We start from the raw sequence: 18,130 nt of genomic DNA, 5'->3' as shown, positions 1-18,130 counted from the left end.
ACACTTTTATCATTCGACACAGTACAGACACTCTGTCATTTGTGCTTATCAGTACTCTGAGAACAGAGACAGAATGTTTTTACAGAAAGTCACAGACTTGATCTGTTTTTCAAACATGATAATGACAAGCAAATTAACCAACTTGTGACGCTGTCGAGTTTAACTGTATGTCATAATATGTCACAGTGGATTGGAAAGTATTCCACATGTGTGGTCACTTTTATTGTAAACTACCAGGCAAGTGGAAGATATTTTGTTGATGACTCTATTTAAAATAATGGCATCCATGTAGACAAAGCAACATTGTGAACAATTTATATTATGAATGGTACTGTGTAATATAATATATTAAAGTCAGATATTAGGAACATTTCATAATATCCAATTGTAAACATCACTGTTAATTCAAATTTACACCAAAGATACTCAAGATCTGAGGAAGGGTGTCAATGTGAAACGTCACCTATTCCTTTTCTCCAGAGATGCTGCCTGGCCTGCTGAGTTTCTCCAGCTTTTTGTGTCGATACTCAAGACCAGTGTTGTTTTGGGGATAATAGCTGAATCATTTTGTTTTATTAGCTTAACTTTTAGGAGGTTATTCTGATTTGGGTTTCTTCGGATTGGCCACACAGTATTAAATGTACTCAGATTTATGCCCAGCTTCCCTTTCTCCAGATCTGGTCGTATTCCTGTGGCAAACAGAACCTCCAAACCTGGCAGAGAACTTTAGATATATTTCATCATTTGCCACTGTGGAGAATAGCGTTCATGAGAATAACAAAAACATAGATAACGTTTTGCAAAATTGAAACATTACATTTTAGTGGCTATTTCTTTGCCATAAAACACGACACAAAGCAGCGACTGTGCTAACTTTATCGTGTGAAATGTTGTGTAAGAAAATAACTGCAGATGCTTGTACAAATCGAAGGTATCACAAAATGTTGGAGTAACTCGGCGGGTCAGGCAGCATCTCTAGAGAGAAAGAATGGGAGACGTTTCGGGTCGAGACCCTTCTTCAGACTGATGTGATGTGAAATGTTGTGCTCATGCTATAATGCATTTAATCTATTGCATTGGATTTCATTACTACCATTTTTATAGTGTGGAATCACACCACATCAAGAAGATGCTCAGCCTAACTGACCAATGACTGTCCAAACATAAAATACTGCAGATGCTGGAAATCTAAAACAAAAACAGAAAACACTGAAAAATAATGGCAGCACTGTGGTGCAGCGGTAGTGTCAGCGGTAGTAGTGGTACAGCGCCAGAAGCCTGGGTTCAATCCTGTACTGTACGGATGCTGCCTGTACGGACTTTGTATGTTCTTCTTGTGACCGTGTGGGTTTTCTCCGGGTGCTCTGGTTGGCTCCCACATTCCGAGGATGTACAAGTTTGTAGGTTAATTGGCTGGGGTAAAAATTGTAAAATTGGCCCTAGTATGTAGGATAGTGCTAGTGTACAGGGATCACTGGTCAGCACGGACTCAACGGGCCGAAGGGCCTGTTTCTGCGATGTATCTCTAAACTAAAGTAAACTGAAAATATGCAGGGGTCAGGCAGCATGAATGGATAGAGAAACAAAGACCACATTTCAGGTCAATGAGATTTAAACAGGACTAGGAAAAGAGAAATAAAACTTGTCCTAAAATGTTAAACTTGTTTTATTTCTAACTTTTCCTGGTTTTAATGAAAACCTAAAGTATTCTCTCCACAGATGCTGAATGACTGCTGAGTATTTCCGAAGTTTTGTTTTAATTAGGACTTACAATTGTGTTTATGTTTACTTTAGTTTAGCATGAAAACAGGCCCTTCGGTCCACCGAGTCTATGTTTATCCCACTTTCTCATCAACTCTACATTAAGAGCAATTTCACAGAGGCCAATTACCCTCCAAACCTGTGCTTCTTTGGGATGTGGAAGGAAGCCAGAGTTCATAAGACATAGAATTAGGCCATTTGGCCCATCAAGTCCACTCCGCCATTCAATCATGGCTGATCTATCTTTCCCTCTCAACCCCATTTTTGTGCATTCTCCCCATAACTTCTGACACCAGTACGAATCAAGAATCTACCAATCCCTACCTTAAAAATATCCATTGACTTGGCCTCCTCAGCCAACTGTGGCAATAAATTCCACAGATTCACCACCCTCTGACTAAAGAAATTCCTCTGCATCTCCTTTCTGAAGGTGTAAGAAAGACACCTTTTTAAAGGTTCAACTATCACATTTTATTTAATCTGATGCCTATTGCCTTCCCAGTTTTGCCAGGGCACCATGATGCCACTCCCAGTCCAACGTTGCTTTGATATTAAGGGCAGTCAATCTCACCTCACCTTAGAATTCAACTCTTTGGGACATATTTGCTCTGAAGTCTAGTGGTTTTAGCAAAAATCTAAACCAGATATTGATGGGTAGGTTATTGGTGAGTAAGTTCCACTTGATAACAGCATTAATGTCAATTTTCATCATTTTGTTGATGACTGAGGCCAGAATGATTCAAAGGTAAATAACCATATTGGATTTTTCTTGTCTTTTTTGTGAATGGGACATATCTGAACAATTTCCTGCGCTGCTGGGTAGATGCCAGGGTTGGAATTGTACTGATACCATTTGGCCAGAACTGCAGTAGTTCTGGAATGTAAGTCTTTGGGTTGGGAAATTGTCTCGTCCAGTCGCCTGTCCAATATCTAATGCTGTCAGCCAATTCTTGATATCATATGAAGTGAATCAAATTGGTTACTGAAGCAACTTTGTGACAGCATAGAGCAGAAGTTACTAAACAAAACTGAATTCCTAGCATGTTTCACAAAGTAAAGCATTTACATAAATATAAAGGTTGGAGTAAAGAAAGAAAAATGCAGTAGAACCAGCAGATATTTATTTAATCTGCTATCTGAAATTGATAGGGTGAATGCATCGTCTTTTAACCAGGGAGGGGGAATCAAGAGCCAGAGAATAAAGGTTCATGGTGACAGGGGCAAGATTTAATAGAAACCTGAGCTACAACTATTTCACTCAGAGAGTGGTGTGTATTCAAATTCAAATTGCTTTTATTGTCATTCAAAAATAGATTTGAATGAAATTGTCGTTTTACCATGCAGTCATAAAGAATAAAGAGCACAAGACACTCAATTGCATAGTTTAACACAGACAACCATCACAGTGATTCCTCCAGGAACACCCTCACTGTGATGGAAGGCAAAGAAAGGTCTTATCTCCTCCTCTGTTCTTCTCCCACGGTCAGGCAGTCAGACTGCTGCTTCGAGGCGATCGAGGCTCCTGACTTTTGAAACCCCCGCCGGGCGATGGAAGGTCCCAGGGCCGAGCCGAGCTTCCGATGAAGGTCCTGAGCCCCCACCGGGCGATGGAAGGTCGAGCCACGAATGGCAATGAAGGTCCTGCGAATGGGTCGATCGAGCCTTACGATTCGGGGTGGTCGAAACTGCTACGGCTGGATCTCCCGAAAGCCGGTCGCCAGCCAGAGACCTGCGAGCTCCCGATGTTGCGGTCCACAGAGCCCGCGGCCGAAGCCTCCGAAGGTGGAGATGGTAAGTCCAGGCCATGCGACCGGAGCATTCAAGGTCGATCCCAGCTGGAGGCCGCCAACTCCACGGTGTTAGGCCGTAGTGCGAACGGAGATACGACATGGAAAAAGGTCGCATCTCCGTTGAGGAAGAGATTTTTTTTAAAGGTATCCCCCACCCCCCCCCCCCCCCCCCCACCACTCCCCACATATACACAGCTAAAAATAGGTCATTACATTCATCTAAACACTAACAATAGACAAAGAAAGAAAAAAAACCAGACAGACTGCCGGTATATGCAACAAGCTACCAGAGGAGGAGTTGAGGCAGGTACAATAATATAATTTAGAAAACACTTGGACAGGTACATGGATAGGAAAGGTTTAGGGGGATATGGGCCAAAAATGGGGAAATGGGACTCATTTGCATGAGGCATCTTGGTTGGCATGGATGAGTTGGGCTGCAGGGCCTATTGCTGTGCCGTATGTCTCCATGACTACCCATATTTTAGGGGGGGCATTGATTCTGATTAAACTTAGTGGGGTGGGAGTAGTAATTCTTCCAGTTGCATGCATTTATTCTTGGTTTAGCAACTTATGTGCTTTACACCTTTGGCTTTATTGACTTTAATGGAACTGAATCTTGAAAACTGCAATGTACATCCAATGTTATGTTGCACATTTTATTTATCTAATTGGATAAATTGAATGTGGCTGGAAAAGAGGGAGGTATTTGTCACTTTGATTCTGATGATATTGTGTGCACTGGTGACATTGTGTCCAACTAAATGACAATGAGATTTGATAGAAATAAGTAACATATATAGAGGCTGTTCTATAATTGAAATTGTTGATTCATTAATTGGCTGTGCATTATAATGAGGAACTGATCATATCTCCACACAGGAAGCCTTTTGTTAACTAGATTACCCGTAATCCAGATTCATCAATGAATGTCATCAAAATTGCAAGAACCATTGAGGTAATTAAAGATTTGGATCAATTATACATTTGTAAACACATGCAGTAACTGAAAGTTAACAATGCAAAATGATTTGTGAAACACATGAGACTCAAAGATTCAAATGATCACAAAGAGATCTGGGCTGTTTTATTTCAAACACCATGTATCTCAATGTTTATATTATTTAATCCAACTTTCTTATTCTTGAAATTGACTTCTATGCCAATTAAGTCCAATGGAGGATTGAAGGGAAAAAAACCCCATGGGCTGCTGGAGTTCAGATAAAGCAGTGGCAATCTAAGAATAGCATTGAAAAGGATATGTGATTGTTTTTTTTCAGAGCACTGGTTATGATCTTGTCTTTGGATCCCATCTTCCTCTTTCTCCCCAACAATCCCTGATGCTCTAAGAATGATTGATTCGCCTGCAGGGATTTTCTCTCAATCTTGTCAATGTGGCTTCAAGTTCCTCAACTTGTTTTCTACTTGCAGGTGGGTAGGGTGTTATGATCAGCAAAAAGATGCTAACAGCGTGAAAAAAATCTTTAAATGCTTCAGGCATCTCTTGACAAGTACCTTTCTTGACTTTAATAAATTTTCAATTTGCTTTTTTATTGTATGCATTTCAAATTCATAATTTATCCTTTTACCTATTGAAATTCTATAATCCTTTGGTATAAAAATGAGCTCCAGAGTGTCCCGTCTCTCTACAGATGATATTGAGGTACAACAGTACAATGTGCACCATCAACTAGTCTCTAGTTGGATTTTGTCACTTTGCTATGAAACATGCACAGGTCCAAATTTACAGCAGCCCTTCTACACAACCTGGTGCAGGATGTTATTTTCGAGCACTGGCAATCTAAAACATGTGCATTTCCAAAAGGAAAAGAAAACTTTAGAAGGCAAGCACAGGCAAACATGATAAGAAAATGAGATGCACATCATCATGCGTTTAACCTGATAACTGTTGTCTGTATTAAAATAATTTATTTGACAAGTCTAAAAATCAAAATTAAACCTTTGGATAGTCATACATTCATAAGTGATAGGAGCAGAATTAGGCCATTTGGCCCATCAAGTCTACTCCGCCATTCAATCATGGCTGATCAAACTTTCCCTCTCAATCCCATTCTCCTGCCTTCTCCCCATAATGCCTGACACCCGTATTAATCAAGAATCTATCAATCTCTGCCTTAAAAATATCCATTGATATTCTGTGGCAATGAATTCCACAGATTCGCCACCATCTGTCTAAAAAAAATCCTCCTCATCTCTTTCCTAAACTTCTTTAAACTTTACTAAATCTAATGGGCAGGTAACTTAACTATAAAAAGAATAAAGCCAAAGAGAATTTTAATTAAATTTTCACTAAGCAATAAATAAGGAGCACTGGAATAATTTGGCTTCTAAACTGCGAGAAGGGTGGTGCCAGAAACAATACATCAGCTTTGGAGTCAGGGACCCAATCTACAAGGAAGGATTTTGCCATCCAAGTTTAAGACGCCAGCACTGACAGGAGGTCCTGTCACTATCATCTGTTTGTGTAGTTCCAGATAACACCAACGCCTTGCAGTAGAGTGTCTGAAGTAATGCATAGAGAGATCGTCATGAATGGCCAATTTCTGGCTGTTGTTAGTGAGTGTATCAGCTAGATATTAGGGTGAGGTTTGAGATTTCTTGTAAAGGAACAAGGAGGATTGAGAGTAGTAAAAATAAAATTATAAAAAGAAAAATCTGACCGGTTGTTCCAAAGGCATTGCTGGAAGGTAATACTCAGAGAACAGTGAAATTGATTATATATATATTCAAACTAATTGTCAAGAAAGGAAGGAAAGTAGTTCATTTTTAATCTAAATGGTCTCCAAATTTGAGGAAGGATATTCTTGCTATTGAGGGCGTGCAGCGTAGGTTCACTAGGTTAATTCCCGGAATGGCGGGACTGTCGTATGTTGAAAGGCTGGAGCAATTAGGCTTGTATACACTGGAATTTAGAAGGATGAGGGGGGATCTTATTGAAACATATAAGATAATTAGGGGATTGGACACATTAGAGGCAGGAAACATGTTCCCAATGTTGGGGGAGTCCAGAACAAGGGGCCACAGTTTAAGAATAAGGGGTAGGCCATTTAGAACGGAGATGAGGAAGAACTTTTTCAGTCAGAGAGTGGTGAAGGTGTGGAATTCTCTGCCTCAGAAGGCAGTGGAGGCCAGTTCGTTGGATGCTTTCAAGAGAGAGCTGGATAGAGCTCTTAAGGATAGCGGAGTGAGGGGGTATGGGGAGAAGGCAGGAACGGGGTACTGATTGAGAGTGATCAGCCATGATCGCATTGAATGGCGGTGCTGGCTCGAAGGGCTGAATGGCCTACTCCTGCACCTATTGTCTATTGTCTATTGTCTATTGTAATAAATATGCAAATGTTTAGTCGGTAAGAACACATTTGCAATTCAAACACTGGAAATGTACCCTATACTAACAGTAAATTAAACAGTATGTTAGGTCTTTACAATATCAGTGGTTACTTTGACAAAATGTGACATCCCTTTGTTGGTGCATTTTGAGGTTTATTGTTGCTATTGGCTCCTATAATGAATATTGTGCTATTAGCTCCTCTAAAGACTATTACCCAATTTTTAATAAACATCTTCTTGATAATACTCAAACCGTTTTATCAAGTACACTTAATACACAACATGTCCATAGAATAAGGGTGTTATAAGAACAAAATGTGTAACTTATGAATATCATATACTTGTAATTGTTTAATGAACTAAATTTGCAGAGTTGAACTTACTTGTTGCTTTCAGACTGCAACCGAGATGCTAACGTCTGATTCATTTGTACTCTTAACAAAATCAGACATTGTTCTACTATTATTAATGTCTTATAAGGATTACTTAGCTAAACTGACTACCTTCTGATGAAAAGCTGGCCAAGAACTGGGATGGATAACAGTTTATACAATCCTTTTGCAGAGGTACAGAAACCACAATAAAGTTCCGTAAAGGTTCGATCCTGACTACGGGTGCTGCACTGTAAGGAGTTTGTACGTTCTCCCCGTGACCTGCGTGGGTTTTCTCCGAGATCTTCGGTTTCCTCCCACACTCCAAAGACGTACAGGTATGTTGGTTAATTGGCTGGGTAAATGTAAAAATTGTCCCTAGTGGGTGTAGGATAGTGTTAATGTACGGGGATCACTGGGCGGCACGGACTTGGTGGGCCGAAAAGGCCTGTTTCCGGCTGTATATATATGATGATGATGAAGTCAACACTGTAAATATGCAGTGACTTAATACACTCTTGCAACAGCCCTTTACAGGACTCTTACTGGTTCCACAGTGACCTAATCTCTGACAAGGGAAATCCTGTGTTCTGTTCCTGCTGCATCAATACCCTCACTGTCCTGATATTATTGTATCAGCACTGCTATAGCTTCAATCACAAGCACAAATATACCAACTGACGTTGTGGGAACCACTAGTGACTCCATTTACACAGAACAAAGTCTGGCAATGGCATTCCATGAGTGATCACGATGTCCATTAAATCCCCCTAAGTTGGGAAGCCCCTGAAACCTTATGAACAGAAGATGCAAAGTCCAAATGTGTTTACCAGTGGCGGACCATAACTACCAACAAAAGACAGTAGAGCCAGTATCTTTTCACCATCAGCAAACTATTGTGTTTGGGAAGATACAACTTTTGCACATTAACTGCTGGTTGATGGGTTCAATTAACTTTGTTTAAATATGCTTCATTAATTATATGAGCATAATGATATAAATATATAAATCTATTTTGTTTTGCATCATTCGTCATGGTTTACTTTCTCAACGTAGAATTTTCCTCTTAAACACGTTTGAATCTTCAGTTTGAAGAGAACGCAACACAAAATAGGAGCAGCTGTAGCCATCAATATCCTTAAGCCTACCCCGCCATTAAATATAACTATGGCTGATCTATGTTGGTCTCAACTCCTCTTCTGCACCATTTCACCATACCCCTCTTTTCCTTGATCTATTGAACGTTTTTCCAACACCATTTTAAATATGTCCAATAATTCAGCTTCCACCACCTGCTGGGGCAGGGAATTCTGCAAAAGGACTTAATTATTCCTAGTTAGTTTTCCCTATTAGGTCCCACAATTGCTGACTGTGGCTCATCCAAAGGCATTTAACCCTCTCTAAGTCGGTGCCCATCATCCATGTGCCTGAAGAAGGGTCTCGACCCGAAACGTCACCCATTTCTTCTCTCCAGAGATGCTGCCTGTCCCGCTGAGTTACTCCAGCTTTTTGTGTCTATCTTTGGTTTAAACCAGCATCTGCAGTTCCTTCCTATCCATGTGCCCCGAAGCAGGTGAATCAGGTGTGTGCTCCCCCGCCAGAGCCTCCCCAGTGACAGGTAGCCACACTTACAGGTCATTTCCCAATGGAGTGCAGTTGATTTTTCTGTATCCAGAAACATTGTGATCACCTCAGGTTCTATTTTGAAAATAAAACAAAATATAAAGAGTTAGGGAAGGAATGGTGTTAGAATTGAGGTCTGTAAACGACGTTGATGTGGGGATGACTGCGCTTTGCTTCAAGAATTCAGGCACATGGCAGGATATTGCACATATCAAACTCAAAATCCTTTGCTTTGCCTGGTGTTATGTTACCGTAAGCATTGCTGTTGTCCGTTTTATCCTTCAGGTGATCTTTAGCATTGGATAAAATTTGCTACATTATAATCAAAAAGAGCTTATATTAAGTATCGTTCAATGTCCAGAATTTGCTGCCAGTCACAAATGACTGCACTTGCCTGACCATTCCACTTGTCCCAGGCTTTCTGTAAGCTTTTGATCTGTGATTTGCAGTAATGATTCGGAATAGTGGATGGCCACAACGGGAAGAAGTATTTGGTGATTTGCACAGACGAATTTTGGGGTGGGGAATCTACTTGTTGAACTAGGTGCTTCTAAACCACATACTTTTCATTTTATTCTCTGACTTAATCCCAACCCAGACATTTTTTTACAATTACAGCAGAATCCCCTTAATTAGGAAAAATGTAAATAAGGTATGTAAATGTGAAATAAGATGAGTTTAATAGAAAAGATGAGTGGAAGAGAAAATACGCCCATTGTTGTTCCAGGTATGAAACACCACAATGATAGAAGTATATAATTAGTGCCAGATATATTGCTTGTTGTAATTAAAACTACACATCATTAAAAATTGACATCCTTGAATAGACAAGTTCTGGTTAGTTCACACCCTTAACTATCTGTGAATGTTAGGCCTGTCGGTGAGATGCTATGAAATATAGTTCTGGAGAAGTAGAATAAATTGGACAATGGCTTCCAAGGCATACATGTTGAGAATTGCTGCTGTATTGACTTTATGTTATCATAAATTCCAGGCTTTTGAAGCAAACCATTTAGCCATATGTAAAGGACAATGTCGTCAATTTGTTCATTGCATGACTCACCATGTGTAAATACTGATGCAACATTTGCTTTTTTAAAGGTACCTGAAGCTTAAGTTGGAGAAAAGTCTAACTCATTATTCCAGGAGAGACATTAAAATAATACAATTCCCAAGAGTCCATTCCTCCAGCCCCTTCTGTCTCTCCCTGCCATCTATGGAATGAAAGGTGCAAGAATGGAAGCAACTGTACCACATATTGGCTTCCTGAGAAATGGGATGCATCTGAGATAGTATGGTTCCATAGAAATCAGGTGCAGTCTGTAATTCTCTATATGTGAATGTGCTTTATATTCACATGCAGCGCGTAATTTATGAATATAGTAAAGTAGTGTCCATTGAGATCTTGGAGCACGTTTCTTCACCATGCCGTGTATCTGCAAAATGACCTTCATTCTATCCATCAATAATAAAGACATTGTTTGAGGGAGACGGCCTCGAGGTCGGCAGGGCCGAGGGCGGCAGGAACGGGTTGCGCGAGGGCGGCAGGACCGGGTTGCCCATTGTTCGACATCACTACTTGTGATGTCCGTCGAGGTCACCAATGTAGTGGCCTGGCGGAGGCCAGAGAAAAGGCAAGACGCCAGGCAGTGTTTTGTTAGATTCTTTATTAGGCTGTGAGCTGGTGCCCACAGCGTAGTTCTCCAAGGGAATGATCCACGCCTTCCCTTGGTCTGGCTTTTAACCCCTTTCACCTGTCCGTCACGTAACGAGGGGGCTGACCCGAGGAGTGGCCTGATCCGCCACAGGACTATGTTATTGTAAAGATACCATTGGTGTGTGACACTTACTGTAGTGCATCTGACGATGCTTCTTGTCATCCAGCTTCCTTGAAAGAGTCCTTTATTGTGCATACTGTTGATTCCATGGGTATATTTGGTCATCTGGCCTTAAATTAGTTAGCAGAAACAAGGAACTGCAGATGCTGGTTTTAAAAATAGGCACAAAGTGCTGGAGTAACTCAATGGGTCAGGCAGCATCTCTGGCAAACATATATAGGTGATGTTTAGGATCGGGACCCTTCTTCAGCTCATGAACAGACTGACAATTCAATCTTTAGAAGAGTCCTGACCCGAAACGTCATCCATCTATGTTCTCTAGGGAAACTGCTTGACCTGCTGAGTTACTCCAGCATTTTGTGGCTTACCTTATTTAGCACCTTACTATTGCTCTTCTCAAATTATATTATTCGTTCCCACAAAACCAGAAATTAGCTACTGTCTGCACAGTACCCCTTATAAATAAAAAGACGAATGCCTCCAATTGACTACAAAAGAGTGAAGTGTTCCTTCTGAAAATATTTCTTCTTATAAAAACCTTACACCCATTCACCATACTGTGAGCCTGACCTGTGTTCATGTGTATTCATACAAACAAGTAAACAATCCTGAAAGCCCAGACACAAAGGTATCATTAACTTTTCTTTCTGTGATAAATACACAGATTGTTGTGGGTATAAGTCCAAAGAGGTTGCAACTTAACCAACTTCAATTAAAACAACCAACACATTGCAGGCATGACACCCATAGCCAAGAGACAATCTGAATTTATTAAGTTGTATTTTATTATTAGCTTGAACCATCCATAATAGAACAAGAACTACTTACACTAAGAAAAAAATAATTCCTCGATGAAATGCAAATGTATTTTTACCAGAGGCAAAGTCTGTTGAAACTATTCCACATGTGCAACGGTCCAGGTAGCACACTCCAAATATATCCATTTCAAGTGGAAAGTTAGAGACATACAGCAAATGGTGGTCCAAAATAAGGCACTTAATTACAAACAATGTTGGATCAGAATACACCAAGGTCACCTACAGAGAATTTAGGTGGTGTTAAACCTTGGCAATAAGCCATCATTTCTGCAACACTCACTCTTTTAAATTATAAGATGATATGACCCAGCATTCCATTTGATTTCTCTTCTTGGCATTCTTGTATCTTCTTCGTCATTTCCAGTTTTCATTCAGATAAAATGTATCTTAGTTGCAAACTCCATTAATGAAACTAGCTTTGTGAAGATTGTGGTGGCAGTCTGTTTGGAGTCAGACCATCTCCATACTTCCGAAGGGATAGGATTTGCCTCCCTTGGATTCTCTACTGGTGCTTGGTTCATTTGAGTTTGTCAGTTTCAAAGTTGGAATGCTGAAGCGAAGACTGTTGCCACCTGTCCCTAAAGTGTCCTGGAAATAAAGAGCAGAGGACACGTTGACATGGAACATTAGCAATATTGGGTGTGCCACTTACGTTAGTATTGTAATGTTGGAATGGTTAAATAGGTAGCTAAATGGTAATATCATATAGCGCAGCGGTAGAGTTGCTGCTTTACAGCGAATGCAGCGCCGGAGACTCAGGTTCGATCCTGACTACGGGTGCTGCACTGTAAGGAGTTTGTACGTTCTCCCCGTGACCTGCGTGGGTTTTCTCCGAGATCTTCGGTTTCCTCCCACACTCCAAAGACGTACAGGTATGTAGGTTAATTGGCTGGGTAAATGTAAAAATTGTCCCTAGTGGGTGTAGGATAGTGTTAATGTGCGGGGATTGCTGGACGGCACGGACTTGGAGGGCCGAAAAGGCCTGTTTCCGGCTGTATATATATGATATGATATATGATATTACCATTTAGCACAAAGAAATTTAGTGTAAGCTTGCAGCCTGAAAGAAAAAAGCTAGCAAGAAGTTTGGCACAGAGAAGTGATTACCTTTGACTGCATTTCTTGCAATTGAGGAGGACCAGGAAAGATTCCTTTAAGTTCCGAGAAGATTACCGGACCTACGTGCTATCTAAATCCTTCTCATGCTCAGATTTACCATCCTGTCCGGTTGATTGTCTGTTGACCCCACCAAGCTCTGGGGTCCCATTCATGTGCACCAGATACTGCCTCCTGTCCCAGACAGATGGAAACTCTGACCATAGAGGAGGTGGATCCCTGCAATACCAACATCAACCCAGTCCAAGATGTTGGGACAGAGGTATGGTGGTACTAAGTCACAGGGGGCAATTAGTACAGCACAACTAGAATTTGTACCTATTCATCTCTGGCAGCACTTTGTTTCTTTACACTTCAAAAGGAAACATCGGAGTCACCTTTCTCAGAACCCAAGGTGACTGCTGTATGGACTCAGTGTGGCCTACCATCTTATAATCTTATACTTAATATGACTGTGCCAAACGTAGCATTACTTCTTTAGTCAGAAGGTGGTGAACCTGTGGAATTCATTGCCACAGATGGCTATGGAAGCCAAGTCAATGGATATTCTTAAGGCGGAGATTGACAGATTCTTAATTAATAAGGGTGTCAGGGGTTATGGGAAAGCAGGAGAATGGGGTTGACAGGGAAAAAAATTGATCAGCCATGACTGAATGGCGGAGTAGAATTGATGGGCCGGATGGCCTAATTCTGCTCCTATAACTTATCAACTTATGAACGTATGGTAGGATTGTCACTGAACTGTATGCAACAAAAAAAAAGAATGTCACTGTATTTAGGTAAAGGTGGCAATAAAGTACCATTGACCCATTGAAAGTCACCCCCGCTTCCCGGACTTACCTGGGTGCTAACTCTCTGAACTCTGCACGCGGATGAGTACAGGCCTGGCTCCGTCTTTGGTGTGATGAGTTCCAATGCACCGGCAGAAGTGCTAATAGGGGTGGATGGCAAACTGGAAAAGGGCGCTGAAGGACAAAAACAGAGACATCGGGTTGGTGTCAATTAAAACGACATTCGGAGCTGGTAGCAGCATCACATATGGTGGCGCGTGTGACCGCTTCCACCGCACAATGAAACATAATTGAAGACGGTGGGACTTCATGCAGGTGGCTCGGGCTGTTAGTTTCGTTCAGGACCTCTCTGCATTGAAGCGCCAATGCACAGACGCCCGTCAGCATGCACGCTTGCCACTGCAGTAAACATGGGCAGAAGGAATGACGTTACATTTAATTTACACTTTAGATTTACAGCACGGAAGCAGGACCTTCATGCCACTAAGTCCGTGTCCACCAGTCCGTGTACACTAACACTTTCCTACACACTAAGAACAATTTACAATTTTTTACCGAAGCCAATTAACCTACAGATCTGTACGTCTTTGGAGTGTGGAACACCACGCACACAACACTGTCTTACCTACACGACATCAAACATATAATGTCACATTAACCTACAAATCTGCACGTCTTTGGAGTGTGGATACACACAGCGAGACAGGACGCATACAACATTCTTATCTACACGACATGAAACATATAATGTAACATTAACCTACAAATATGTAGTCATTTTTTCCCAAACATAATTGTAAACAACTATTTAGAGAAATATACACAAAAAATACAAACAAGCCCACCACCATAATACAAAATAAACAAATACTCTTAAATATTAAATCACTGTTTTCCCATCCTTATTGAGGACACATTCCACCCCCGCGTTGGGCAGCTCGTAGCCCCTCTCTATCACCACCCGGGCGCGGACCTAACCCCGGGAAAAGGGGCAGGCAGCCGGCTCCGGCAGAGCCCTCATCCGCCTGGAGCCGTGACTCGTGGATGGTCAGGCCCAGGAGCAACCCAACCAGGACATCTTCAGCCCTAAACCTGTACTTCTTTGAGCTGTGCGAGTAAACCGGAGCCCCCGGAGAAAAACCACGCGGTCATAGAGGGAGAATGCTCCGTACAGACAGCACCCGTAGTCAGGATCGAACCCGGGACTCTGGCGCTGGAAGGCAGCAACTTTACTGCTGCGTCACCTCGCCACCCCCCAAATGCTCAAAACTCCAGGAAAACCTTTGAGTGCTTGAGCAAAGTCTAAGCTGACGGGAAATCGATGCATGTAAGTTAAGAGGGGTAATGAGTATCATGTTGGAGCTCACCCGCCATTCTCGCCCTGGCCCATTGGACCGAGTTTCAACACTGGCCACTCCTCTGACCACAGAACCCCGTACCATCCCTCAACCACCAAGCCTCTTCCAATCACTAATGCACCGCAATCAGCGATACTCCCGATATACCACCGTGACAGGTAACCTATGCTTCCCCCACCTATATTCCCCACCTCCTCTTCCCTCGACTGCAATCTTGTCCCTCGCCAACTGTAAGCCCACCAATTCCACCCTGCCCGGCACCCACTATTCCCCCCCTCGCCCACAGCTGTCCACCAAACCTTCCAGGCGCTCATCCTCCAGCAACACTCCGCCGAACTTCAATGACAAAAAGTGTGAGCCAATGCCAATTCAACAGTACTTCAGTCAGAAGATAGACACAAAATGCAGGAGTAACTCAGTGGGACAGGCAGCATCTCTATTGAGAAGGAATGGATGACGTTTCGGGTCGAGACCCTTCTTCTGACCGATCTTCTCGGCGGCGTCTCCCAGACTGAATAGTGTCTGAAGAAGGGTCTCGACCCGAAACGTCGCCCATTCCTTCTCTCCTGAGATGCTGCCTGACCTGCTGAGTTACTTCAGCATTTTGTGAATAAATACCTTCGATTTGTACCAGCATCTGCAGTTATTTTCTTATATAGACTGAATGGTGTCGATTGGCCGGTCTGAAGTGGTCAGGATGGGGGAACACACATCTAACTCCCTCACCCTGAACATAGGATCCCCCCAGGGCTGCGTCCTTAGCCCCCTACTGTACTCCCTGTACACACATGACTGTGGGGCCAGGTTCAGCTCAAACTCCATCATCAAGTTTGCTGATGACACTGTGGTGGTGGGCCGGATCTCCAACAACGATGAGAAGGCCTACCAGGAGGAGGTGGCTGATCTGGCACTCTGGTGTCAGGACAATAGCCTCCTCTTGAATGTCACTAAAACAAAGGAGCTGATTGTGGACTTCAGAAGGGCTAAACATCCAAGGACGTACACGCCACTCGAGATAAATGGGTCTATTGTGGATAGGGTGAGCAGTTTCAAATACTTGGGAGTCCGCATCGCAGAGGATCTGACGTGGGCAACGCACATTGCCGCACTGGTGGGTAAGGCTAAGCAGCGCCTTTACCACCTTAGACAACTGAGGAAATTCAGAGTGTCGCTGAGGATCCTTCATTGCTTCTACTCTGGGGCTGTAGAGAGCATCCTGTCCGGCAACATTACAGTCTGGTTTGGGAACAGCTCTGCCCAGGACAGGATAGCCCTGCAGAGAGTAGTGCGTTCGGCAGAACGCACAATGGGAACTACACTCGTCCCCCTGCAGGACCTATACATCAGGAGGTGCAGATCCAGAGCAAGCAAGATCATGAGGGACCCCTGCCACCCCAGTAACGGACTGTTCCAAATGCTACGATCAGGCAAACGCCTCCGCTGTCACGCTGTGAAAACGGAGAGGATGAGACGGAGCTTCTTCCCACAGGCCATCAGGACTGTCAACTTTTATAACCCCAGAGACTAAATTTTTGTCGACACTTTTTGTGCTATGTTTAGTAACTTATTAACTTTATTTATATGCTGTAACTGTAATTCTTTTTGTGCACAACCCGCAGGCATTGCCACTTTCATTTCACTGCACATCGAGTATGTGTATGTGACAAATAAATTTGACTTGATAAATTTGACTTGACTTGAACCAACTGAGCTGAGCTACGTTGAGCAGTACTAACCTACTTTCAACCAATAGTCCTTCGGATGTCGATGTCCTTTAACATAATTACACAACCTGTGCCAGCACTTGCATTTCCCATAAACTGTATCTTCATTATTTTTTTAAAATTTCCTATCATTTATAAAGCGATGTGAATTTTGCATTTGTTCGCAGGACCTGCGTTGGTGGAGAAATGAAGAACTGCAGATGCTGGTTAGTACACAAAAAGACACAAAGTGTTGGAGTAACTCAGCGTGTCAGGCAGCATCTCTGGAGAACATGGTCAGGTGCGTCAGTCAGTCTGAAGAAGGGTCTCGATCCCAAACGTCACCATCCATGTTCGCCAGAGATGCTGCCAGACCCGCTGGGTTACTCCCGTGGTTCTTGAGTTCTTGGTTCTCCAAAATATTCCAAATGGAATTTAAACTGGAAGTGTCCTGCGTTGTTGTAGATTGGCTGGAAATGTTTACAAGTAATAAGGATTTATAAAGGTATTTTCACTTGAAAGTGCTTCAGCATTCTCAAGCTTCATGGTGCACTTATTTCACTGTTATTATTCCACTGCCCCTTCCCAATGCTTGGACTATACTGGCAAATAAGTACTGCAGGATTGTCTGATGAAAGTTACCAGTCGCTTACCAGCGGAAGATGCGTCTTTGTTCACATTCTTTGGTTTCCGCTTCCGTGTCTGGATCCCTTCTTTCTTCATTGCTAAAGGTCGCGGTATCTAGCAAGCAACGCGAAGATTTAGTGAAATGGCCAAGCAAAGAATTGTATAAATATAAGGGGGGGGTGGAGAGCATGGGGATGGTGGGCAGAATGGCCTCGGTTTGTGCTTTAACTGCTCTCTACTCCATCCCCACTGTTCTCTGTAGTATTACTTTTGAAATATCAAGCAGGACGCCGTAGATGTGATTTGAACTCGAAAATCATATCAGGCATCACAGTGTAACTTTATTCATGTGTCAAACGGTGCCTTGCAACTAATACCCTGGATTCATTTAGAAACAAAATGTTGGCATTTAAATCAGCCCATTGCTCACTCGCTTCGCCTCCCGATTATCTTTAAATTAGGAGATGGTATGTGGGATAACATTCTGAACTAAAATAGGACCACGTATTTATTTAAGAAATGAGAGTGCTGTCGCACATGATGTGTGCGTGGGGCCCCAGTCTCAGGAGTCACAGGCTTCGTCAAGTGGAGTCAACACTAATATTTCTTTCTTTTCAGATCAGAACGAGATCTTTAACAAAACAAAAAATGAAGCTTGCAGGTGTTGTGCCTTACAACCAATGATACTTTTTTTTTTCATTTTCAAGGGCGGTTTCAGTTTTAGAAAAGGAGGCAGGTGATTTTTGCGTATCGCGCTCTGGCGATGGGATAATTTGTTGTTGTGGATGTTGAGTGAGGGATAAACTATGGCCAAGACGCCGAGGATAAAGCTTCTGCTCTTTATTTTTTCGAAATAGTGCCTTGGGGTCCTTTATGCCGACCCGAGGGAACTGTGTTTCACATCTCACGCAAAGTCGCTCGCTGGGCTTCCAGCCTGTTGAAGTTGTGGAATTTCAGCCCACGACTTGCCGACTCCGGCCTGA

General features: G+C 42.5%; 1 protein-coding gene across 1 annotated transcript in view; it reads right to left on the bottom strand.

Annotated features, from left to right (window-relative positions):
- Nucleotides 1-11,584: 11,584 nt before the first annotated feature.
- Nucleotides 11,585-18,130, bottom strand: part of LOC144606695 (transcription factor GATA-4-like) — a 28,800-nt gene continuing 22,254 nt past the window's right edge. Inside the window, exons 4-6 of the mRNA XM_078423002.1 lie at nt 17,174-17,261; nt 13,509-13,633; nt 11,585-12,140 (exon numbers count right to left, since the gene is read on the bottom strand). Of these exons, the coding sequence (XP_078279128.1) occupies nt 12,003-12,140; nt 13,509-13,633; nt 17,174-17,261 (351 nt within the window). The 3' untranslated portion in view covers nt 11,585-12,002. The remainder of the gene's footprint in view (nt 12,141-13,508; nt 13,634-17,173; nt 17,262-18,130) is intronic.

The sequence above is a fragment of the Rhinoraja longicauda genome, chromosome 27, assembly GCF_053455715.1.
Source record: "Rhinoraja longicauda isolate Sanriku21f chromosome 27, sRhiLon1.1, whole genome shotgun sequence".
Lineage (NCBI taxonomy): Eukaryota > Metazoa > Chordata > Chondrichthyes > Rajiformes > Arhynchobatidae > Rhinoraja > Rhinoraja longicauda.
Note: the sequence above shows the minus strand (reverse complement) of the source record. Positions and strands in the feature narration are given on the sequence as shown.